Source organism: Peromyscus eremicus, chromosome 16_21 (assembly GCF_949786415.1).
Source record: "Peromyscus eremicus chromosome 16_21, PerEre_H2_v1, whole genome shotgun sequence".
Classification (NCBI taxonomy): domain Eukaryota; kingdom Metazoa; phylum Chordata; class Mammalia; order Rodentia; family Cricetidae; genus Peromyscus; species Peromyscus eremicus.
In genome coordinates this window covers 50,016,336-50,042,531 of record NC_081432.1, presented here as the reverse complement: position 1 = coordinate 50,042,531, position 26,196 = coordinate 50,016,336, and the positions used below count along the sequence as shown (strand labels likewise).

Below are 26,196 nucleotides of genomic sequence, written 5' to 3'. Positions count from 1 at the left end.
ATAGGGACTCTTCAGAATATGGGAAACTTGAGACTAGTGAGATGGATCATTGAATAAAGGCACTTACTAAGTAAGCTTGTCAACTGAGTTTAATACCTAAAGCACACATAAATAAAGAAGGAAAGAACTTATTTCACAACTTTTCCCTGTGACCTCCATATCTATGCCATAGCAGATACACTCATATATCATCCTCATCATCAGTATTTAAAAATAACAAAGGAACTCTTGGAGATTATCTAAATTAATTTTGCAATTATGAGATGGACATGGAACTTTTGGGAGCAAGTGTTAAACTGTTACTGTTTAAGCAAAGAAGTTTGAGTATCAGACAAATGGCCAGACAGCTTGGTTTTCAACTGGATTGAGATGCATCTCTAAGATTACCACTCATACAACTAGGTGTGTCTCTAAGGGTATTTGCCAAGGATTAACCTAGGGAGAAGACCTGTCTTAAATTCGGGTGACACTGTCCCATGGGCAAGTGGGTAAGATGGCATATGGAAGTTAGAGAAAGAAATCCTGTAATATAAATATTCATTTATCCTCATTCTCTATCTCTTTCCTTCTCAACCCCTTCCTCGTTGCCAGGAGCTGAGCAGCCACTGCTACAAATTCATAATAATACATTCTCCCTCATTTTGGGCCCAGAATCAATAGAACTGGAGACTATAGACTGAGTGGCACCACTGATAACCTGGGTCAAAACAACTCCTCACTTTAACCTGTTTTTCTCAAGTGTTTGCGCTGTCACAGAATTTGTCACTCTCCATACTCACTGAAATCCCAAATGCCACTGTCTTAGAGCATCTTTAAGGATGAGAGTAAATTAAACTGAAGACATTGTGAAGGATTGTGAAAAAAAAGGAAATGAAGACATAGATGCCCAGTGAGGAAAGTAACATACAAACACAGGAGGAATCAAACTTAAGACAGGGAAACAGACTCTCCCCATATCTGTACCTTCATCTGGGACTTACAGCCTCCAAACTGTGAGAAAAAAATATTTTTTATTGTTTAAACCACAATATTGTTGGTACTTCTGTGCAGTTCTAAGAGGCTATTACAACCTCAATTTCATCTTGTAGAGAGCAGTCTTAATGTTCAGAAACTAAATTTGGATATGACAGTAGGAATGAAAAAGGAAGGAGGAGGAGGAAGAGGAGGACAGGGAGGAGGGGCAGAAGAGGAAGAGAAGAAGAAGAAGAAGAAGAAGAAGAAGAAGAAGAAGAAGAAGAGGAGGAGGAGGAGGAGGAGGAGGAGGAGGAGGAGGAGGAGGAGGAGGAGGAAGAATAGAAGAAGAAGACGAAGATGAAGGGAAGGGAAGGAAAAAGAAGGGAAGAGAAGAAAAAAGAAGGGAAGGGAAGGGAAGGAGGGAGGGAGGGAGGGAGGAAGAAAGAGAGAAAGAAAGAAAGAAAGAAAGAAAGAAAGAAAGAAAGAAAGAAAGAAAGAAAGAAAGAACCATCACCACCAACGAGTAGGGAGTAAATAAAACTAGACAGGCAAAGAAGATGGTCATAGGCAATAAACATTAAATCTAGAATGGCAGGGAATCAGAGCTACCACGCAGTCTACAAAGAATAATATGGAAGGTATATTTGGATTTCTAATAATTCCCATCAGTGACTGACAACAGCAGCTGGAGATGGAGCCTCTCAATCCTGGACATGGATCATAGATTGCAAACCAAACTTCAGTTAGAGAGTCTTGAACAGAGTCAGACTCAACCCAGTCAGTCTAGGGGCATGAGTAATAACTAGAACAAGATTAAAATTCCATACTACATCTCAGAAATCCGCTAGAAGCAAGAGAGGCACACTGTCCCATGGACAAGCAGGGCAAGCAGCTGGACTGACAATAAACACTTCTGAAACCTTAGGCTGGCATTAGAAGCAAAATGTGTTCCATGCTTGAAGAGCTAGGACAGGCAAGAAGCCTCAAGGGCATGGAACTGGGAAGTTCTGAACACCCACATTCCCTCCTCCATCCAGGAGGGTGTGAATGGAGAGAGTATCTTTCCTTTCTGAGATCTTGTGATTCTGCTAAATTGAACCAAAATTAAGGACAACCTTTTCATTCACCGGATAAAATGGGTCAGAACACTGCAGTATGATTCTGCATTTTACAAGGATTCTTAAGAATACCTCACTGAGATAAAATAGGTGACAATGAAATCTTCAACAGCAAATACTTTTCTCCATGGACTTGGAAGCACAAATATTTCCCCTTCAAATGACTGGTAGTTATTTATTTTTAAGATGTTCTATATTGATACAGTTATCACATATCACATGCAAATATTGTGTGTTTATTTTTAAGGATGTAATGCAGATGTTAATTTAGTTTTCCTGAGTCAAGAACAGAAACTTATATCAGATGCTACTAAATGACTAATATCCCTAGCTGAGGACTAATTTGGGAAGAAATATTATGGGATATAATTATGTTAGATATAAAGATTTAAATTCTTTCCTTTTATAGAGTTTCTTTCCTCTTTATAGAAATTCTTTTTATTCATAATCCTGATTTTAGAATCAAGGAGATATTCTGGAAGATACTTGTGTATCAAGCAAAATCTGAAACTAAAAGTCTAGCCTTCTTTATGATTTACACATCTTTCTCAATATATTATTAGAAATTAGGAATTGTGTGACACCAGAGAGAAAGACAGAGACAGAAACAGACAGACAGACAGAGACAGAGTTATGGTCTTCCAATCTCTTCCAAAGATTTAAATTTCACACATGATTAAGTAGCTGAGGCCCACTCTATATCCATTTTAGATCTCCACCGCTCATATCTCAACTTTCTCTTGGCTACCTCTCTCATCTCCCTCCCTCCTCTAAACAAAGCAGCCAGCAACTGAAATCATCCTCACTCACTGGTACAGGTTAAGGGAAAGAATCATAGTCATCTTTCCCTCATCGATGCCATTGGTCTCTTTTCCCTTTTCTGTGTTATTTGTAATAACAAAAAGAAATCAGACAAGTAAAGCGCTTGGTTGTTAACACTCATGTCAATGTTTCCAACTGTCCAACTGTCATCCTAAGATAATTTCTTTCCTGTTTAAGTTCATAAGATAAATTAAATAATAAACTAGAAAAACCACTTGGTGGAACACAAAATAAACATAAGAAATATATAAAATAAAAAAAGTTTACACACACACACACACACACACACACGCTCAAAGGAATAAAGAAATTACGTTGCATTGTTCACACAAAGGGAAGATGAGATCAAGCCCCTTCTTCCAACTCCTTCTGACTTAGAACTTCCACATTAAGTTCCTTGCTAGAATAAGTGGCTTAACTCCCCGGAACAAAGCAACAGGGTTTGCTCATCCCCAAACTGGCTCCATTTCTTTCTTTTCTCAGGGATGACACCATCTCGGCCTCTCTTTACCCACAGACATCACAAATGTTCACTTGAGCTCCTGGCAACTGAATGTATTACACATTTCATTGAAATTTAAGAGCAATCTAAAAATACTGTTTGCCCCTTCTCTTCTGGGTAGAAATACTTATATTGGCTAATATTCACAAGCTATGAGAAAGGAAATATATAACTGTGCTACGTCAGGAGCCATTGTCATGATCTATTACAGGCCAAGATGCAAAGACAGCTTATAGCAATTGATAATTCAGATATCACCCCACCAGAGGAATGATTCTCACATGGACAACCCTGTCAGGCAAGGCTTACAGGCCAATGACTCTGAATGCTGTTGCTTCCATCTGCAATTTCTTGTTCAATAACAGCTAAGGTATCTCCCCATTACCATGCATTTTCATGAAATGTTTATATGTAATCTCATGATTGCATCTCAATCTTATGGGCACACATATATCCGCAGATGGTCAGGAAGATGAATTTCATAAGCCGTACAATTTTGATACGTAGAAAATCTACTAGGAGATGCTTCATAGCTACATCTATTCTCTCACATGGACCATAGACACTTAAAGCTTGCTTTGTTCCTTTTGCTCAGACTAACACAAGAAAATAACAGTCTCTCCCCAGTCTAACACAAACTGCACACAATTAGCTCATTGTTGCCTCACAGCAAGTTCAAACTAGACTAAAGGACTTTGTAAACAGATCACAAGTTTAAAACTTTGCTCTTATGCACAAGGTCAGAGCTGCAGGTATCTAACCAAGGTTACTACTCAAAGCACTCTAAGAAAAGCATGCCAATTCTTCACATGCCAAGTCTGCTGACAATAGAACTATGTCTCAAAGTCTGTCTAACTGGGCACTGTGCCTCCTCCCTCTGGTCACCAGTAACATTGAAATTTTGAGTTGCCAGGTTAAATGGCTCTGCCCTTATCGCTTACCCTAGGAATGTGCTTTTGACCAATGAGTGGTAACTCTTGTAATTTTTTCTAGTGCTTCAGGCCTCCTGTAAATACAAGAGTTTTAGGCTAGATGAAGAAGCTAGGAGGAATTAGGAACAGAGAATTAGAGCTAAGAAATTATAGACAATTAGGATAGAGAATTAGAACTAAGATGGGAATAAAAAGATATGCAGAGTAGAACGGTGTGAACTGATTCATTCCTTCACCCTGAGATCCTTAGGTTTCAATTGTAGCATCTTTCCTGTACTCTGAAAGGGACCTTAGGGGCTCGCACCCAAAGACCCCATTAGTTCTACTTGACAACACATGAACGTTTAGATACTTCGGAGCACTCAGACCAAAATGGAATGTCTTTATCAAATCCCTCCAGTCAAGGGTGAGGGATATATGCTGAAGACAGGCCATAAAAATTCTATGAGCCAGAGGTAGATAACTTCAAGCAAAGAACATCCTCCAGACACAACGGGGCTGATGCACATATGAGCTCACAGAAACTGTGACAGCATGGACAGCCAGACAAAATCCCAGCAAGGAAAAGGGGAAAGTAGACACAATATCCCTCACCTAACCAAGAAGCTATTTGCAATTGATACCTTCTGGGAAAGAGAAAATTAGTTTCCTCCAATCGAGTATCACTGGATATCAACCACACTCCAGGGCAGGCCCTATGCCCTGGAGTAGTTGGCCAGCATAAAACAGACTCCATGTCTATTGTGTGCTTTTTGCTTTGTTGTGGTATGTGTCTTACTAATTTTTGAGGGTGGTAAATGAGAGAGAGAGAGAGAGAGAGAGAGAGAGAGAGAGAGAGAGAGAGAGAGAGAGAGAGAACACATATGATTAATTTGGGTGGATAGGAAATGGAAGGGATCTAAGAATATTTGGAGGAGGAAGGGAAACAATATGATTGTAATATATTATATAGTAGACTTATTATTATTTCGGTGCTGGGGATCAACCCAGTGCCTTGAGCATGCTAGGCAGTGGCCTACATACCCACCCACACTCATTTTGTGAAAATGGGTCTCACTGTGTAGCATGGATGAGCCGTACTCTTTCTATATGGACTAGAGTAGCCTCAACTCACAATCCTTCAACCTCAACCTCCAAGTACCAGGACTACAGTCATGTATCACCACAGCCAACTATAGTTATGTATTGTTCATGCTCTCAAAAGAATGTAAACTCTGTGAGGAAAGGGGACATACATATTTTTAACTTTAGTATATCCATAGACTGTGCTAACTATACACTTGATAGAAATTTGAAAAAGGTCACAGTGTTCGTTTATATATAAGCAATAATGTCAGTGGATTAATATGGCAATATATTAAGTAGTTACAATACACTAGGTATCGTGCTAAATATTTATCTTAATTGTGAAATTTACAAATGGGACAAGACAACTGTAACTGTGTCTCCCACAGTCCCTTTAAATCATACACTATGGTGGTCGCCTTCCTCTGACTCTGAAATACATAACATAACCTCCACTGTTCCCCCAAGAAACCTCTTTGCAGATAGTCCTTCTCTTGCTTATCCCACTAGGGCCTATGACATAGAAAACAGCTTTTTATTCCCTTCTCTGTGCATTTCAGACACAGGTAATTATGTTACAGTCACTATGACTTTAGACACTGTTATGATTTAGCTATGAATACACCCCTCAATAATGCATGAGCCTTTTGAGAGTTTTTTTTCACTATGTATCCCAGAATGGCATCCCATTTGTTGCGATTCTCCTACCTCAGCTTCTTGAACAGGTTGAGATTACAGACAGGAGCCATCACGTCCCTATGAGGCTCACTTGTTGAAAGTCTGGTTCTAAATGCAACAGTGTTAAGAATGATCATGAGGAATCTGCCTTTACCTACTAATTTGCTGACAGATTGTAATTCAACATTATTATTGAGATATGAGATAAATTATTGCAAGAGGTAGGTTCTAGTTGGAGGAAACAGGCCACTGGAGACATGCCCTGGAAAGATATCCCTTGGTCCTGGTCCCTTCCTTTTGTTCTGTTTCCTGCCACCTTGGGGTGGGCAGCCTCTTTGACATGTTCCCTCAGCCATAATGCTCTGCCCACTGCCAACACAAACAACTGAGCCAGCCAACCATAGAGGATATCTCTGAAATGAAGAACTAAGATTAATCTTTGGGCTTTCAAGTTGCTTATCTCAGGTATTTGTCACTGTGACAGAAAAAAAAAAAAAAAACCTGACACAGATGTCTGTACGGCTGACACCACAGGAAAAATCAAGACAGGAAGAATGCTAATTTAACATCTGGTTTTGATACATATGCATCATCTTTCATTCAACAACCTTTCAAGCGAGATACTCATGCCAATAAGGAAATGAAGACACATGAAGGTTAAGTAACTTGTGCAGCATCACAGGGTACATCAGACTGTCATGGATGCCAAAACAGCCCTTAGGGAATTGTGGGGTGTGGTAGCATTTATAAATAAACTTTGAGTAAGAAAATGTCTAGGCTACACTACTATTAAGAGGTTATTTATATTATAGTTAATATTTTCAATTCGTAAAGATTAATTTAGGATTAAAATGTCGGAGTGGAACTTTGATGCTAGGGAATTTGAAAATTCATTTGAAAGTGAGATTAGGCACAAATTAAGACGTATGGATTCATGATGTTCCTATATTTCCAGAAGAGGAGCTTGCACCCCGCCTTGTGAGGTTATGTCAGTCCCAAGAGGTCACTGAAGTCCCAGGGAAGGATGCCTGTAGAGGTAACAAACTCCACACAAAGCCCTGCATCTGCTTGTCCACGCATCTAGTTGGGTTCCCTTAGATCATCTTTTGCTACCATAAGTAATGTAGAGATGATGAGCAGAGTCCACATCCATCCTAATATGTAGCATAAACTGATTCATAGTTGCTGTAGATACTTTCCTTCAAGGAAATTATACATGTCTACTCCCCCATCAGTAGTTATCCACACACTAGTCAAACATGTGTGTTTATGTAGTTAATTCCTACTATACTCCTTCAGGGGGAAAAATCAAAATCAGTCACTATATGTAGCCTATTCGTCAGTTGACTGTAAAAGCCCGTAGTCAGTACGCACCTTACAAAGAGATGTCATCTCAATGTAAGCTAATATATATATATATATATATGTATATATATATCTTAGATACATATGAATTCCAAAGACAACTATTTCCAGTTGGTTTGCAGTAACACTAATAATAGAATGACATCTTTTAACTGTTCCTGTACAGAGCTCCACACTGTGTGGGCACTAAAAGGTGCCAGAAATGGAGAGGACCCAGGCACAAGCAGTTTGTAGCTAGACAATGGGGAAAAAAAAGCTCATTTTTAAAAACAAAATCCATTATTAAAATAATATAATATAGTATGTAGCTAGAAGTTATAAATTAAGAGAGAGCATACCTAGAAGAATCGCCCTACCCAAATACAAATATATTAATAAACACACAGGAACCCCAACACCTATATCAGAAGGAAGGTGGTCACCACCCAAGTAAGAACTGCAGGCAGCTTTATCTGAGTGAACAGCATCAAAATGCGAATACCCTCCAAGACAGGCATGTAATTTTAATTTTAAATTGAAGCATTTCCTACACCAGCACTTCTTAATAGATTTTTCTGAACACTTGAAATGTGGCCGGTGAGATTAAGGAACAGAACTGTTATGTTTATTGAACTTGGGTTAATTTAACCCTGAATAGTTATACATGGCTATAAGACTGTGAAATACTGATTTAGAGGGAAAAGCCTATCACACTGTCTCAGTTACTTTGGAATGTGAACTTCCCTCCCCAGAGTTACTAAGCAACATACTATGTAAGACCTCAAATAATATCATTTTGAATCTATTCACAAATTTTGAGGAGGATCAATTTGAAATCGGAGAAAGTTACCTTTGGGGATGGAATATGCACAAGTGAACTTTTTGTTGTTTTGTTTTTATGGGATAAACACTCGTTTATACATACGGTTCAGTTTTCTAGAAAATAGGTTGCCTCCCTCATAAAAACAAATGCATCCCCAAATAAGAACTTCAGACCTAAAACTGCACTCTTAGTTCCCTGAATAACCAGAAAGAAACTCTCCTTACTCAACACTGGATCTGGCGGTCAAAAATAAGCACCACCCTTCACTGCCTGCCATCTCTACCTGAGTGTTCCAGGTTTCCACCTCTAAGTTTGGAACACAAACACCTTCACCTGCATCTGTGACCTCAGCACGTGGACGTCTAAAGCCAGTAGGCATGCATCCACCCTGGGCCACATGCCTCTAAGCGCTGCTCACAGACTCATCTGAAGGGGGATGGAGGCGCATGTGCGTCCGGTACACAGGGACCTAGGAGCGCAGCATCTCCGCCGCGGCCGGCATCCCTGCGCATCTCTCAGGCGCAGGTGCGCTTGGCACAGCGGTACCCCAGCCCAGCATCTCCGGCCGCAAGCGTCCGCGCGCATCTTCGCCTCCGAGCCGCGCTCACCTTTCTCGCTCACGCTCTCGCTCTCCAGCTCCACGTCCTCGCAGCTGGTGTACTCCGGGGTGGACACGCCCTCTTCCTCTGAGCTGCTCACCGACATCTGCCGCCTCTTGCCTCCCCGCTTGGGCCGGTGCGGCTTGGGCGGGGACGGTCGCACGGACTCGGACTGGTCGGAGCTCAGCGAGTCGTTCCGCAGCATGCTCTCTGCCTTCTCGCGCTTGGCCTTGCGCAGGAGCACGGCCGAGCCCGGGTCCAGGCGGCCCTGCTTACGGAGCGGCTCGGGGACGCGCGGCTCGGGCGGCTCTGCGGGACCCGGGACTGGCCGTGGCGCCAGCGGGCCGTGCTCGGCGGGAGGCTGGGCGGCGGGCGCGCGCGCGCGGGGGGACTCGGGCGGAGAGGCCCTGGTGGCGGCTGGCGCGCGCTTGCCCGCCGCCGTGGCCTCGGCCGGCGCGGCGGCGGCCTCGGTGTGCGGGAGTGCCACGTCGCTGTGGCGCCGCTCGTGCCTCGCGCGGGACACCCGGGCGTGCATGCGCATCTGCTGCTCCTCGGGAGGCGGCTTCACGGGGTAGCGCGCCAGGTTCGGGTCGCTGCGGTACCTGGTCTGGTACTCCTCCTCTTTCCTCTGCTTCTCGTCCTCCGCCCCCCTGCCATCCTCTCGTTTCTCCGGCCGGTCCGGGTAGTCCTGGGAGCGTCCTTTCTCCAACCTGCGGGTTTCCCGCCTTTCCTTCCGCTCCCGCTCTTCCGCGGTCCCCTCCCCGGGCTGCACCGCGGACTTAGGCACGCGTTTGCGCTCGCTCTTCAGGCCTCCCTTGCCATTCTGCTCTGGAGCCTTCTTCCTGTGGTGTCCAAAGAACAGTTGATAAAATTTAAACAGCACACCAAGAAACATGCTTGTTTCAACATTCAGGCCTAAATCGACTATTTCATGTGATTAGTTAGAATTCCGTGTCTAATTAAAATTTGAAGTAAAGAACCGCGTTAAATTTATGTACCGATTAAGCTTTAAATGTGACCCCTTTGCATTACAAAAGGATCAAGAACTTATTTTCGCCTTTTAAGTTTGCATTTAAATAAAATTTGAGTATTAATTCAATAGGCACATTTTATGTTTACATTCCCTTGTGACTTAAAATGTTTCAGATAGAATAATATGGATAATAACATAACATCTAAAGATGTAGATGTTACATCTACATCGTTACAGATCAAATGTGTATTCCATGCATGTATATAATATGAACATTGTAAAGTTACAATTCTTGACATTACCAATGAAACTTTTATAATTACATCTGTGCTCATTTCAGAAACCAAATCTCATAGCACTCTGGTAACAGCAAATTTCATTTTGACTTGATTGTGGACACCCAAGACTTTCCTTTATACCACCGTTAATCAGAAAACAATGGCTGAACCGTAGCTTATATTTTAACTTTCTCAGCTCCACTAAAAGAAATACTGATATTTACATAGTTGTTTCTTTTAGCACCGGGACTCAAAACCAAGGTCTTGGGCATGCCAGGCAGTCACTGTACCGGTGAGCATCCTCAGCTCACACATGCTGTCGTGTGTAAAGGTGCTGTTCATCCTCACTCTCCCTTCCTTCCTTCCTCCTTATTTCAAAACAGAGTCCCAAAGAAGAAACTCATTTTTTAGTTTTTTCTTTCTTTATATGCTTTTTTGCAGGCAAAGGTAAAATGAAAAGGGATTTGGCAGGACTTTGAATCCTGTAGGGGTAGTCTTCAGCAGCCCCCTTCAGCACTTCTCCCTACAAAAACACCTGGCCTGGGACGTCTCTGATGTTACACCAGAAGCTGCTGGAAAACATTGTTTCCTTGGCTGAGCCTTCTGGACTAATTCTAATGTGTAGTTACAGTGGAGACAACCCCAGGTTTGCTTTGGAATTCTAAGGACGGTGGAGAATCCGCTTCAGGGGCAGCAGCATTTGCTCACATGTCCAAATGAGTGTGTGTGTGTGTGTGTGTGTGTGTGTGTGTGTGTGTGTGTGTGCATAAATTGGGGAACTTAGTCGTTTCTACTGTGGATTAGCAAAGTGTAGTTGCTAAAATACATTGTGGGGTGGATGAGGTAGAGAGACCTACTGAGGACAGAAGAGGAGCAAGTGGCAAGGAATAAAAAGAACCACGGTGAGTTCTGCCTGAGGTATTTATATCACAGCGGCACTTCAAAATGAAAAGGGCATGGACCTGAAAGTGCGGAGTTGCAATTTTTCAAGAGAAGGGGTCTGACACCACCATGTATTAGTAGTCAGTAACTACAGTTTTCAAAGATGCCATGACTGTATTATATGCAAATAGCTCATTCGTTTCTAATGCTTACTTGCACTTTGCTAGAAGTTTATGTCAAAAACAGTTTACTCTTCTGGAGATGCTGTAATGGTTGGTTACCATGCAGAGTTCATAAGATCATTAAAGGAAACTTGTCAGTGAGGGTGCTTTAAGGAAGGTTGAGTATTATGCACATGGTAGGAGTCTCCATTCTGTTTTTTTGGGTCCAACTAATGATACTTTTTCTTATTACTCACTTTAATTGTTCTGTTACTGCCAGCTCCGGATGAATGCTCAAAATACGGTCAAGATATTTTCAATCGTAGAAAGCAAGTACTCACCCTTTCTGTCTAAGTAACTAGTCATCCTTTCTATCTAAGTAACTAGTCGCCCTTTCTATCTAAGTAACTAGGCATCCTTCCAATCTTGCTTCTCCAAGGCTGCCCAGGTCCAAACTGTCACCTGGCCTGCTTCGGCTTATGTACCCGTCTCCATTCTCTATTTATAGACCACTGCCTTTCTCAGTGTTCATGCTGTATTTCAAGGGTCAACATGCCTCTGTAATCCTTGGGATTTTATGTAGGTTTTCATCATAGGCCAGACTTGATTCTTTCTTCCTTACCAACTTTACAGCTCTACCATCTTTGTCACATGTGAAGGTACCATAATTTTTTTTTTCTTAATACATGACATTTTTCGAACAACTGAGGTTCCTTCTGTGGTCACTGCAGGACTTCGGATGCCCTGTCTATCTTCTCTCAAAAAAGTTCTGCGAACACATCCTCTCCGCTGCTGTTGTCTGTTCCCCCTCTAACATCTGGGGATCTGATAAGGCTTGACTCAAAAGCCGTTTCTTTTGTTGTTTCTAGAGCTCCCGGGGTACTGTACGTATTTTCTAGCATTGATCAATCAATCAACACCCTAATTGCCTAGGTGTCTGTCTTCCCTCAGAGGTTGTTTCTCCATAGTGTGAGAAACAGGATACGTCCTCATCGTCTCGGCATCCTCTGGTTCCTGGCACCGAGTTTAATTATAGTGATCGTTTGATGAGTGCTGGCTGAAATCACAGCCATATTCAGTTAGGGTGGCACCACAGGCTGTCCTGGGACCTCATGTTCGCCCTTAATACTTGGCACACCCCAGCAAAGTGTGCTATCGCTGCCCATTATGCCGGAATCAGGACTGTAATCCAGACGTGCTTTGCTTTGAAGTCATTGATCCTGTGTTAAATTTTGTTCGAAAATGAGGTCAGAACGCTGCCGTGGATGGAGACTACTCCTTACCTAGTGGCATGAATAAGAGTTACAGGAACAGAAGCAATCAAGCCCAGTCAAGTTCCACCAGTCAGGGCTCACACACCAGGAGCCCCATCCTTGACATCTATCTTTTTCTAGTGGAGAGCGTCAATTCACATAAACGGATAGATGAGTGAAACATTTGATGTGCATTATCTGATCCCACGTTCCCTTGCTTCCATCAGTGGCTTTCCATTATGCCGAGGATAAAAATCTATTTAAGTTAACCTCTGTGCTTACTACCTTGCCAGTTACCTCTCCTCTGCCTTCCTTGACTACTTGTACAATGGCCAATGGTATCCTTTAGAAAGGCCTCTTTATTTCAGGACACATGCCTTCAGGACACATACTCACAGCATCATCCTTCACTTCGCTTGATAAATTCCTCACCACTTTTACAGCACAGCATAAGCGAAATGTACTCAAAGGGCCATCTCTGATGTCCCACCGTGCCTTTCAACTGGTCGGATGCTGCGTCATATGCTTTAAGAGCACACTTTTCCACCAAAGTGCCAAATCTATAAATAGTGATTTTAAGGGCCTTTCTCGGCTCAACATCAGAAGTTTGTAACTCAAGTGCTTGACATAACTTTCACTGGCATCACTGCAAGATATGAAAGACAAGCCTCTCAAAACAGGTCTCTTATGGATGACATGTTCTAGAGGCAGACAGAAATCTCAGGCCTGTTGCCACCTTGAATATGGGGCCTCAGAAGTCATCTTTCCACGTACCCCTCCTAATAGATGCTGGGGCCTTGGTAACAGGTGTGCTTTCCAGCAAGCCCTCGACGTTTGCTTACAGCCTTACTGAGTTATTACCTTTCCCTTGGTGGCTCACTTCTAGACCTTGATGCCTGCTTCTGTTCGGGTCCCAAGGCTTGCTGTGAAGGCTCAGCCCCTTTGCTCCTGTCCACGGGTGCACCAGGGGAAGCTGTGTTCTGGGAAGAGGCGGCTGCTGTGCTCAGGGGTGTCTGAGACCTCGATCGCTCCTGGAGTCTTGCTTTCTTTTCTCTGGGCACCTCAGATCCAGCACCTGTACCTGTGTCGCTCAGAGTCCCATCCTGACTGGGCTGCTGGGGGCCACTTCCAAAGAACCATGCTCCAGATTTGGTTAAGATTTCTTGTTGCTTTCGACATAAATTGCATACCCACATAACCTGTTTGAAGAAGAGAAAGAGCAATGTAAAATTTTTCTCCACTATTTACAAATACTTTATTAAAATTAATAATAATGATAATAATAATAATAATGTCTTCATTTTTCTATATACCCTTGAAAATTTCTTAGAAATTTTTTTTTTATATAACACACAGTCAAGTATATCAATGCCTGGGCTTAAAGAGTGCCTCTGAGCAACTAGAACAGAATTTTCTTCTCACTTTAGTTTAATGATTCTGAGTTTCATTTTACCATGTCTGTCATATTTCATATAATTGACTCTGATGTTTCATTAAAATGTCTGTTAGCATAAGTGCTCTAGGTGAGGCAGATAATTGATCAGAAATTATTGTAAAGAGCTCTAGAATCAATATTTCCATGCATCAACTTCAGTATCTCAAAGGATTTTATAGATATCTGTCTTCTGAAACACAATCTATTATTAAAGTCATCCATGAAAGCTATTAACATGGAAAAAAGTGCAGAACAAAAGAAAATGACAAGTTGTATATTTCTTTTGGTTTTGTTAACCTCAAGCTCACTTCATGGTATACATTGTATTCATGCCCGTATTTACTAAAGCAGTGCATCCTACGCTGGGTTTATTAATATGTGACAACAAAGTGTAAGATTTTCTCAAGAAAACAATCTTAGAACATTTAGTAACATACATATTGATTGAAAGGACTCCGGCCAGTCTGAGCATGTCAAACATTGCTCTGGCAGGACTTATCCTTCTCCCCCATCCCCTCTGTCCTGATAAAAACAGTTAGATCACACTCCTATAGCTAGCCACCAAGGTCTGTTCCCTTATTTGGACACTTCCTCCTCCTGAGGCTGACTACCGAAGTCAAGCTATCAAAATATTGAAGTCCCGCAGTCAAAAGCCCCTTCGAATCACTTAATTAACATGCCCCATTAAAATTAAACACCTCATCCTAAACAGGGTTTCTACTTTTACCTTTATAAACTGTCGTTTTCCTATGGGAAACGCCCTCTGTCTCCTCTTTATCCAGAGGCAGTCCTCTGTCCCCCTCTGGGACAAATACTTCTTCCCTCTCTCTCTTGTTCCCTTCCCCTTCTCCCTCATCTTCTATCTTCTGTCTTTGCCGCTTATTTCCCACCCTTTTTTCTCTCTGGGACAAACAAATATCCTTTGTGCTGAGAATTTGTTCTGGGGGTCGTGAGCTGATACCAGTTTCTTACATTCATAAATGATGATCTGTCACTTAAAATAAACATTTAATTTGCTACCCTTAATGACATTTAAAATTAATACAGACACAAGGACAAATCCTAACAAAAATAATGAAGAATATGAGCAATAACTAGCACGAAGGAAGAAGATGGATGATGCATACCCAGGAGCCTTCTTTCTGAATACATGATATAAAACTGGGTGAATAATTCATTGCATAAATGTGTACCAAAATAGTTAGAATACATTGTAATCTCAATTTAAAAAGCAAGTCAGGTGAGACTATGTATAGCATCCTGTATCCTCAGCTTTTTAAACCACACAAATAAAGTTGCTCAGAAGGCCTGATTCTATGAACATATCAAGAATAACATAATTAGGGATACACCCCAGTACCAGAGCTCCCATGACAGTTTCTGGTCACCTTCTACCTAGCTCTCAGGATGGGGGAGTGATGTATCTACTCTTTTCTTGCCCCTTTAGCAAGACAAGACATCAATAAGATCTGAAATCAGGTGGTTCACGAAGACTGACAGGAAAAGTTTCTCATTTAACATCAACTAAAGAAATACTAGATGAGAGAATCTTAAACTTATGGAAGGCAATTCATCAGCAGTTATTAAGAAAGGGCCATTTTCTACAAAATAAAACATCTCTAAGCTGTGTTTAGAGACAAATACACACTTCCTTTAAAACCACAGAAAACATATTTTTACAGTATTTGCAGAGTATTCAAAATGCTCTTAAGTTAAATAAAATGGCACAAAGGAAATTAGCAATGCTCCAGAAAGGATAATTTTCATTGGCTAGCTGAAAAATTTCTGCAAATGCTATTATAGTCTTCTTTACTCTTTGATTGTAAGCATCAAAAACTGGTCAATAAAAGATAATCGACAGATTTTGAAAGTGTTCAGATGTTGAATATATGCTGAACAATAAATTTATTTAAATTAACTTTTATAATCCATTTCTTTTAATTTCCAATGATGAATAGGTCATAATTGCTAGACAAGTTATATCCATAGACCAGACCCAGAAAGATAAATATAGTATGTATTCACTTACAAGAGGATATTAGCTGTTAGGTAAATGATAATCAAGCTATACAATTCACAGACCCAGAGAGGTTAGGTAAAGAGGAGGGCTCTGGGGGGTGGGATGGGGTTGCGGGGACTGCATGGACCTCTCTGGGAAAGGGAAATAGAATAAATTCTGCTGATGGACTGTGGGAGTGGGTAGGGACTTGAGTGAGAAGGATCAGGTGTATGGGAGAGGGGTGGAGGGAGAGATTTTTTTGGGAGAGATAAAAGTGTGAGCATTTGGAGGTTCTGTGTGGAAACCTAGTGCAATGGAAACTTCCTGGAATCTATAGGGTGACCCTAGTGAGGACTCTTAGTAATAGAAGGTATGGAGTTTGAACTGGCCATCTTTTGTAGCCAGGCAAGGCTTCCAGTGGTGGAACTTGGTTGCATTCATTGGCTTGTTTGACCAAAGGGTCCCATAGATTTCCCTAAACAACCCAGACGGATGCTAGGACAGAAAGTCATTCTCTGAAAACTGACAGCAGGCCCTTTTGCAAAAGACAACATCCTCAAAGCTCATTGACTGTAGAGAGGTCTAGCTGGTGCTGGCATGGAGCCTTCACCCTTACCTTCTAGTCTTGGCACAAGAAGGTACTCTGTAGGCTATGAAAAGATAAACGTGGACAAAAACCCAGCTACAAAAACCTCAAGCTACACTGTCTTGCCTGCAAGACGTGCTGGGGCAATAGTGTCACATAATTTGTGGAAGTGTCCAAGCAATGTTTGCTTTAAATTGAGGACCTCACCAAGAGAGGGAGCCTATTCCCTACATTGCCTGGATGACCAAGAACCAGAGACTAGATAGCCCTAGGGAGGAAAAAAACATGACTCATGACTGGCAGAGAGAGAGAGAGAGAGAGAGAGAGAGAGAGAGAGAGAGAGAGAGAGAGAGAGAGAGAGAAGAAGAAGAAGAAGAAGAAGAAGAAGAAGAAGAAGAAGAAGAAGAAGAAGAAGAAGAAGAAGAAGAAAGGGAAGAGGAAGAAGGAAAGGAAGGAAGGAAGGAAGAAAGGGAGGAAGGGAGGGAGGGAGGAAGAAATATGAAATGATTCCTAATGATATGCTGCTATACTCATAGATCAGTGCCTTATCCAGTCATCATCAGAGAGGCTTCCTCCTGCAGCAGATGGGAGCAGGTGTAGAGACCCATAGCCAGACACATTATGCAAATAAAGTCTAAAATGGAGATCTCCATCCTCTCCATAGGGTGCCTCCCCTCAGAGATCAGGAAACCACACAGAAGAAAGAGAGGAGAGAGTATAGGAGTCAGAGGGCCTGAATAGAGGACACCAGGAGAACATGGACCACTGAATCAACTAGCAGAGCACACACAGGCTCAGAGAGACTGAGGCAGCAATCATGGGGCCTGCATGGATCTGCGTATATGCTGCTAGCTTGGTGTTTTTGTGGGAACTCTTAACAGTGAGAGTGGGTGTGTCTCTGACTCTTTTGCTTGCTCCTGGGATTCACTTCCTCCTATTGGGTTGCCTTGTCCATCCTCAATACGAGGGCTTTTGCTTGGTCTTCTTGTATTTGTGCTGTTTGGCTATCGTCTCTTGGAGGCCTACTATTTTGAAGAGGAAATGGAGGGAGAGTGGTTCTGTGGGAGCAGGGTGGTCGGTGCGGGGAGCTGGGAGGAGTGGATGGAGGGGAAACTGTGGTCAGGATGCTGTGTCTCAAAGAAGAATCTATTTTCAATAAAAATAAAAAATATTGTTTAAATTTTAGTGTCTTTGATGTTTCATTTGTCTATTTTTAACATTTTGGAAAATATTCCTTATTCAAAATTCCTCCATTATTTCCTTCTGTATCATAATAATCAAAACCTTTGTTTCAGAATTTCCCATGTGGGATAACATTGTCCCACACAGTAATGTAAAACAAAATTAAATATAAAAATATACTAATATACTTAATTTTAGTATAATAGCAGTTCTCAATATCTATTTTTGTTATATAAATTATTCATTTAATATTTGCTAGTATAAAAACAAATTAATTGTATGTGCTAGGTACATAGAAATATATGAGATTAAAATGGAAAATATCATATATTTCATGCTAAATATGAGAGCCATGTACGAAGTGATTCAGATTGTAAGGCACAACACAATTATGTGCATTTAAGATTTTCATTTTAACTTACAATTAATTAAATTTTCTGGAGTTATAAATCATCAAAAACTTGTGTGCAGAAACATCTGCACCATATTTCTTCTCATAAGACTTACCTATGAGAAAACAAAATCTTACACACACACATACACCCCCCATACACAAACACGCACAAACACACACAACACATACACACACACACACACACATACACACACACACTCCTTCTAGAGATTGTATCACGAAGGATCATATCCTGATCCAGTGTCTTGGGATGTATTCCAAGCAAATCTAAAATAAAAGAATGCCCATGTTCTATAGCTAACTTAACAATTCTTAGATGTTTAGCAATCAAGTACAAAGTAGAATGAGAGATTTTTGTGATGTAACATGACTTCTGAAACTCCATGGCATTCATCAGAAAAACGGAAAATAAAACCTGCAGAAATTATATACTAATCTTTTGTTCTAACAGAATCTGAAAATTTATGTTTCACACCTAATCAGTAGGGAAAACAATAGATCAGATTAAAACTAAGATGAAATTTACCTCAATAACACAAATTCCAACACTTCTTACTGTGTAGATAAGGAATCTCACAGGTAAAACTACATGCTCAGTGTATAAATATGTCCAGATGTAGGAAGTTCTTTACAGTTGCCATGCCATAAAGTGTTTTCCGATTATGTGAACTATTCTAAAGGATTATTCCTAATAGAATACCTCACATAGGGTACCAGTTGCAAAACAAAGAAGGAATTCCACTTCAGTCTAGCTAATGAAACAAGTTTAATTGAGGTTACTTACAGGAGGTGGGTGAGGGCTTACTTACAGGAGTATGTGCAATTTATGGGCAACTACAACACTGAAGAAAATGTCTTCTTCTCCCAGTAACTCTTAACTACCTAGAAATCCATGTAGATTGGGCTGGGTCTTGTAAATCCACTCCTACCATCCATAAAATGTCTTTGGGAAGGACAGGACCTCCTGATACACTCCTCTTTTCCATGACCAAAGGGCACAGCCCCCTGCAGGTCTCCTTCAGGGAATCACAGCTGCCGACAGTTCACGAGGGCAAAGGGCACATCATCCCCAGAGGGGATGTATCCATAATGGTACTATTCCACAATGAAGTGTATTAACAGAAATATTTTGCTTATAAAAATCTATTTTGATTTTAGTAAAAATATGCTTGTAGACCTCAAAATGTGTACTTTTATAAATTATTTTTATGATTTACTTTAGTACTTAGAAATATCACTCCAGTATTTTGAAAATATGAACAGAAGTTACTGAATTTTCTTCATATTGCTGAACCCTTCAAATTCTCCTTCTTTCTGTGAAGGATTCAGTCAAGCAGAAATTGGTGACAAACTATCAAGTCAACACTTCACTATGTTGAGAAATAAATGAGATAGTAGGAAATAGTGAGTGATGGAATATTAATAGATGCAAATGAATGATTTCTTTTTCATTTTTGTTGCTCTGGGAATAGGGGTGTATTTTCCAAATCTGTTGCTATTGTATTGTTCCATTTTCATAGGTTTATTTTCTCCCTTTGGAAATATTTACACATTAATGTGAATGAATTAATGATTAAAATATGATTTAGAATGTTTCCTTTTAATGAAAAGAACACTTTCAATATCACTTACTCACTGAGAGTATTTTTGTTTAATTTTGCATGCAATTTAAAATACCTGCAGTTCTAATGTAATTTTATATAGTATTTGCATTAATAATGCAGAAGTATGTTCATGGGATGCTAAATGATTCTACAATATTTAATATCATTAAATAGAAAGAAGGCACAGCATTTGACTTACCCTTAAACTCCTTATATTTTTTTACATGAAGCAGAATTCTAAAATAAAAACCTATTGATCAAATCCTTTTTATACCTAAGACTAGTTTTTAATGGCACAGTGGAAGAAACCAATTACTTAGTGAAACTTAAGACATATTAAATGTTCTCCTTCTCAAAACAGTTCGTAGTGATAGTTTTATTTTAAAATTTTGCAAATTTATTTCCCAAAAGTGCTATGCAGAATTTCTGGCTTCAGAATTTCAGTACTTTTATCATGCCCACATACTAGAATCCTGAAAATGTTCCTAGTTTAAAACAACACAGGGAGATTCTATTTGAATAATAGTAAATAAAAGAAATGTTTAGGAGTTTCTTGGTGTATGGAAAATGGTAGTAACAAGAAAGGGCTTTTACCAAGAATAGAGCTTGAGGCTAGAGAGATGGCTCAGGAGTTAAGAGCATTGATTGCTCTTCCAAAGGATGAGGTTTGTTCCTTGGTGCTACAGGGCACCTCACAATCATCTTAACTCCAGGTTCAGAGAATCCATTACCCTCTTCTGGCCTCCATGGGCACTGTATACACATGGTGTACAGACATACAAAAAGGCAAAATGCTTACACACATAAAATGAAAATAATTCTTTAAAAGGGGGACTCAATTTTGAAACACAGAGATCTCTAGGTTATAAAGGGCAGCTGCTATGCACAGACCAAGGTGAGAAGTAAATTCAAAGTAGAATAATGCCCAATTTATTATCCTCTGACTTTAAGTCTTTTGCGCCTTAACTCATACTGTACCGACAGGCTCGCCATTAGTTCCATTCACCACATAGATGGCTGTTTTGTTCTCTTTCTTTGGTCAATCAGCATTCATTTTGATGTTTGGGAAGAATTGCGCTATTTTTTTTCCTATGATGCTCACTGGCTCCACATAACTGATAACTGCTTGTTATGGTTATTTTAATTGTTATGTACTATAATTCTTTTAAAGTCATGCAGGAAGGACACAGAGACAATTTGTCCCATAGTGGTATAAACATGTATGTTCACCTACTATTTGATCATGCTAATTATATTACATTAAAAAGATTCAAAGTCTATATCACTTTAACTTGGTTTATATAGACCATTTGTTGCTATATAATGTCTGAAAATGTCTTAAGTGTTTTTTCTGCTCATGGTTCTGTAAACATCTAAAATTTATATTATCTTGAATCTATGTAGATCATAAAACTTAAGAGTCAATAACACAATTATGAATAACAGTGAGTGAAGCAAGCCAAGAGGTAGATGCTAGGACTTGATTACCTTGCCCAAGCTCCTCACTGAACTTTCAAGGACAGATTGTAAAGCTCTGTGTTTCAGCTTCTTCACTTGTAACACAGGGATAACAACAATAAAAGTAAATTCACAAGACTGGCAAGATGTTGCAGTGAGTAAAGGTGCTTACTGCCAAGTCTGATGACCTGAGTTAGATCCCCAAAACACAAAAGGCAGAAAGACCTTGGCAAGCTGTCCACTCACATCTACAACCACACTGTTGCCCTGTGCCCACTGCAACACACAAAGTTAAGTAAATAAATAAATGTAATCTTTATTTTAAATGTCTCTGAGATGAGAGAAAACATACAACTGATATAGTAAATACTCTATGATGTTTACATTATTTAAAACGTGTACACCTGCCACAGACGTATCTTTAAAATTTTTGCAATGTGAAATGCTCCATGCTCTACTCATTTATGATTTTGACAAATGATTTGAGGTGTCAGTTAAATGTTAGGCATTATTATAGGCACTGGAGATAGAGTAGTGGCCATGGGGGTGGGCAGGGGACACTTTTTGGGAACGTATGTCCCATTAAAAGAAGACAGAGAGAACCAAAACATAATTTGTGAAATGTCCAACAGGGGAATATGGGGGCACAAGTGAATGGAAAAAGGGCAAAGGGTATTCCATAAGGTGGGGGCTTAAGTTTAAAACAGACTAATCAGAGAATGCTGATCAGTAAGATTAAGCTATGTATATAATGGGGAAGGCAGCTCAGGCTACGAACACAGCCAGGAACTGATCTGGGGGAAGCTTTTGCACGGTGGGAAGCAGACCTGAAACAGGTTAAAGTGACAGGTCAGATGGTACAAAACAGTTTCAAATGGAAGCAATCTTTGTCCAATAGACCTTTGCTGTTATGAAGCAAGTGATTTGCCATTTTAGGACTTAGGGTCCAGCAGTTGTCTGAGGACTTAGGGTCCAGCAGTGGTTTGAGGACTTAGGGTCCAGCAGTGGTCTGAGGACTTAGGGTCCAGCAGTGGTGTGAGGACTTAGGGTCCAGCAGTTGTCTGAGGACTTAGGGTCCAGCAGTGGTCTGAGGACTTAGGGTCCAGCAGTGGTCTGAGGACTTAGGGTCCAGCAGTGGTCTGAGGACTTAGGGTCCAGCAGTGGTCTGAGGACTTAGGGTCCAGCAGTGGTCTCAAGACTCAGGGTCCAGCAGTGGTCTGAGGACTCAGGGTCCAGTAGTGGTCTCAAGACTCAGGGTCCAGGAGTGGTCTGAGGACTTAGGGTCCAGCAGTGGTCTGAAGACTTAGGGTCCAGCAGTGGTCTGAGGACTTAGGGTCCAGCAGTGGTCTGAGGACTTAGGGTCCAGCAGTGGTCTGCTATATCCCCGGTTGCTGTGGTGAAGATCAAATAGAGGGAATCAAATGTCAGGTTTTTTAACCCGAACTTCACACTGCTATTTTTGGCTTGTCTTTGCCCCAATGTAGTTTCCAGCCTTGGGAGTCATCATTTTTGGTATCATTTTGTTGAAGTCACACCACTTTTCACAGACAGCCCAAAGCTGAACTCTTTTCCAGACAGCGTACGTACTTTCACAGCATTTAAACATAGACTGATGTTTATCTCCTACATCTTGTCTTACAACACAAGGTATCCACCCGCTCATCAAAATTAATTGAATCTGCTGTCACTGGCCACATTCCTCTGCTCAATGAGAGCTTCCCTCCATCATTTTCACCATGATGACTTCTAAAGCAATTTATTTTTTTAGAGCATTTATAAAACAAATAAATATTTAATAAATAATAACCATGCCTACTATGTAAACATAATATCTGCATTATAGAGCACACAGAATAGAAATGTAATAAGATAAACTATAATTAAGCTTTTAATTATATTTGCTACTCAAACAGATTACCTTTCAGTATAAGCCAATGTCTTAAAATCATTACCTCCAGCTTAGTCACCATTTCAAATACCGAAGTACATCCCCTCTCATTTGCAACATGTGGCCATTTGAAAGACAGAAACCTTAGACTCCAAAAGCACAATATAGGCATGATTATGATTTCCACAAAATGGATTCTTGTCCTGCATTATATGTCCCATCCACACACTAATCAAAGGCATTAATATGAGATTTACCCTAGCTTAATTCGTCTTTAACTATTATTCATCAAGCTTTCTTTTTTTTTTTTTTTTTGGTTTTTTCAAGACAGGGTTTCTCTGTATAGCTTTGTGCCTTTCCTGGAACTCGCTTGGTAGCCCAGGCTGGCCTCGAACTCACAGAGATCCGCCTGCCTCTGCCTCCCAAGTGCTGGGATTAAAGGCGTGCGCCACCACCGCCCGGCTCAAGCTTTCTTAATTGTGACTCTGGAATACTATGACTCTCCCACATATCTACCGCCTCGTATCTCTACTGACAAAGTAGAAACCATCATTTTTCTCCACCAAGATTTCCAACGCCAATATCTTAACTGAGTTTTCTGCCTTTCATTTTTCATTCAATAAATCCTGTATCCTTTTCCAAATCTTACAAACTTCAAAATTGACACCCTAGGCCCTGCAGCGGTACTGTGAATTGAACTGAAGGCCTCATGTATGCTCCACAATACTGCTGCTCTAACAAGCTACAGCCCCAGACTTTAAACTTGCTTCCTCTCTTCCACAGAAGTTTTAAACTCTTTGACACATAGTAGCTCTTGCCAACTCTTCTGATCTAATATGTTTCCTACATGAACACGCACATCATACCACACATGTGTATTTTAGTTTTCTGAATATCCTGCCAGTATATAACACTTGTCAATCTGTAGTACTCTTGTTTTCAGCTTATTTCCAAAATGATTATATGCAGTTTATAATTATTTCATAATTTATATCTGATGCAATACTTCATAGATACATTGACGTTATAAAACTTTAATATGGAGATAGGCTGCCCACAGGTTTTCTCCATTATCTCTGTTCTCCCAGACCCAATCTTCCAGTCTCATCCCTAGCACTTCAACAGAACACCAGCTGCAGCCTTCCTTCCCTCCTCCCCACATCTCCTGTGGATCCCACAGACCCTCTCCTCCTAAGCTCCCTTCACCCACTTTGGCCCAGACCCCAACTCCAGCAGGCATGCCCTGCACACTGAAGGGCCACTCTCCCCATGCAAAAAGTAGGCTGAGGGGGGAGCCACACTTCTCGTACTGCTCCTAAGATCCAACCCCAGTCTCATCCCCAGCTCTATAGCAGGAAACCTTCTGCGTTCTTCCTTTCTTCTCTGACCCATTGCCAATGGATCACAAAGATCTTCTCATCCAACACTCCTTCTCATCCAACCCTCTTTCTCCCAATTCATCCCAATATCCTAGCCTCCAAAACCATGTTCATTCCCTGTGAACATGCCAGCTGAGCAGGCCAGGAAAACAGACAACACACAGGCATCACACTCCCCAGAAGTCCAAAGGAGAGACAGAAACCAAAAAGCAAAATACCCACACAACAAAGACATATCCAGAAACCAGTACCCAGAACTTTAATCATCCAAAACCCAGATGTCTAGACACCAGTATAAAAACACAATCAATAACAGTCAAGGTAATATGTCTCCACTAGAGCCCAGCAGGCCCTGAGTATACCAACATAGCTGAAGTGCAAGAAAAAGACCTTAAAACAGCTTTTACGAATATGATAGAGTTCCTTAAAGAAGAAATGAATAAATCTCTTGGAGAAATCCAGGAAAACACAAACAGTGTAAGGAAATAAATAAAATGGTTCAATATCTGAAATCGGAAATAGAATCAATAAAGAAAACTCAAACTGTGGGAACTCTGGAAACAGAAAAATTTAGGAATTTGAACAGGAGCTACAGATGCAAGCTTGACCAACAGAATATTAAAAATGGGAAAGCATTTCAGGCTTTGAAGATATGACAGAAGAAATGAATACATCGGTCAAAGAAAATGTCGAAGCTAAAAAATTCTCACACAAAACATTCATGAAATTTGGGACACTATGAAAAGACAAAAACTAATAATAATAGAAACAGAGGAAGTAGAAGAAACTTAGCTCAAAGGCCCAAAAATGTTTTCAACAAAATCATAGAAGAAAATTTTCTTAATCTAAAGAAGGAGAGGCTTATAAATGTACCCTGTATCTGTATGCTTCTTAAACATACAGAGCACCAAATAGATAGAACCAGAAAAGGAAGTACTCTAGCCACATAATAATCATAACACTATACATACAGAACAAAGAAAGAACACTAAAAGCTGCAATGGAAAAAGACAAAGTAACATATAAGGCAGACCTATTAGAAGTATACCTGACTTCTCGGTGGAAACTTTAAAACCAGAAGGCCCAGAACAGATGTCCTGCAGACTCTAAGAGAGGACAGATGCCAGCACAGACTACTATACTCAGCAAAACTTTCAAAACCATACATGGAAAAAATAAGCTATTCCATGATAAAGTCAAATTTAAACAATATCTATCTACAAATCTAGCCCTAAGGAAGGTGCTAGAAAGAAAATTCCAACCTAAGGAAATTAACTATACACTTGAAAACACAAGAAGTAAATAATCCAACATCAGTAAAATCAAAAGAAAATAAGTACAAACACACACACACATTTACACACTCATACACATACCACTCCCAACAACAACAATGACAAAATAACAGGAATCAATAATCTTTGGTCATTGATGTCGCTCAGTATCAATGGTCTTAATTCCCCAATAAAACAGATACAGACTCTCAGAACAGATATGAAAACAGGATCCGTCTTTCTACTGCATCCAAGAAACACACCTCAACATCAAGGACATTACCCCAGGATAAAGGGTTGGAAGCAGATATTCCAAGCACATGAAACTAAGAAGCAAGCTGGTATAGCCATCTTAATATCTAATAAAAGTAGACTTCAAACCAAAACTAATCGAAAGAATAGAGAAGGACTCTGCATATTCATCAAAGGAAAAATCCACCAAGACAACATTTTAATTCTTAACATCTATACCTTAAACACAAGGGCACCCAAGTTTTTAAAAGAAACACGACTAAACATATTGATCCTCACACACTGAGAGTGGGAGACTTTAATACCCAACTCTCACCAATGGACGAGTCATCCAGACAAA

The 26,196-nt window shown here is 40.5% G+C and overlaps 1 protein-coding gene across 7 annotated transcripts in view; it reads right to left on the bottom strand.

Moving 5' to 3' along the window:
* Rims1 (regulating synaptic membrane exocytosis 1) overlaps window positions 1–26,196 on the bottom strand; it is a 492,321-nt gene that overhangs the window by 209,721 nt on the left and 256,404 nt on the right. For 6 of the 7 annotated variants that reach the window (XM_059243920.1, XM_059243921.1, XM_059243922.1 and 3 more), the window contains 2 exons: window positions 13,246–13,583; window positions 8,847–9,679 (listed from right to left, as the gene is read on the bottom strand). In XM_059243920.1, the coding sequence (XP_059099903.1) occupies window positions 8,847–9,679; window positions 13,246–13,583 (1,171 nt within the window). The remainder of the gene's footprint in view (window positions 1–8,846; window positions 9,680–13,245; window positions 13,584–26,196) is intronic. The other variant, XM_059243925.1, reaches the window with a different exon arrangement.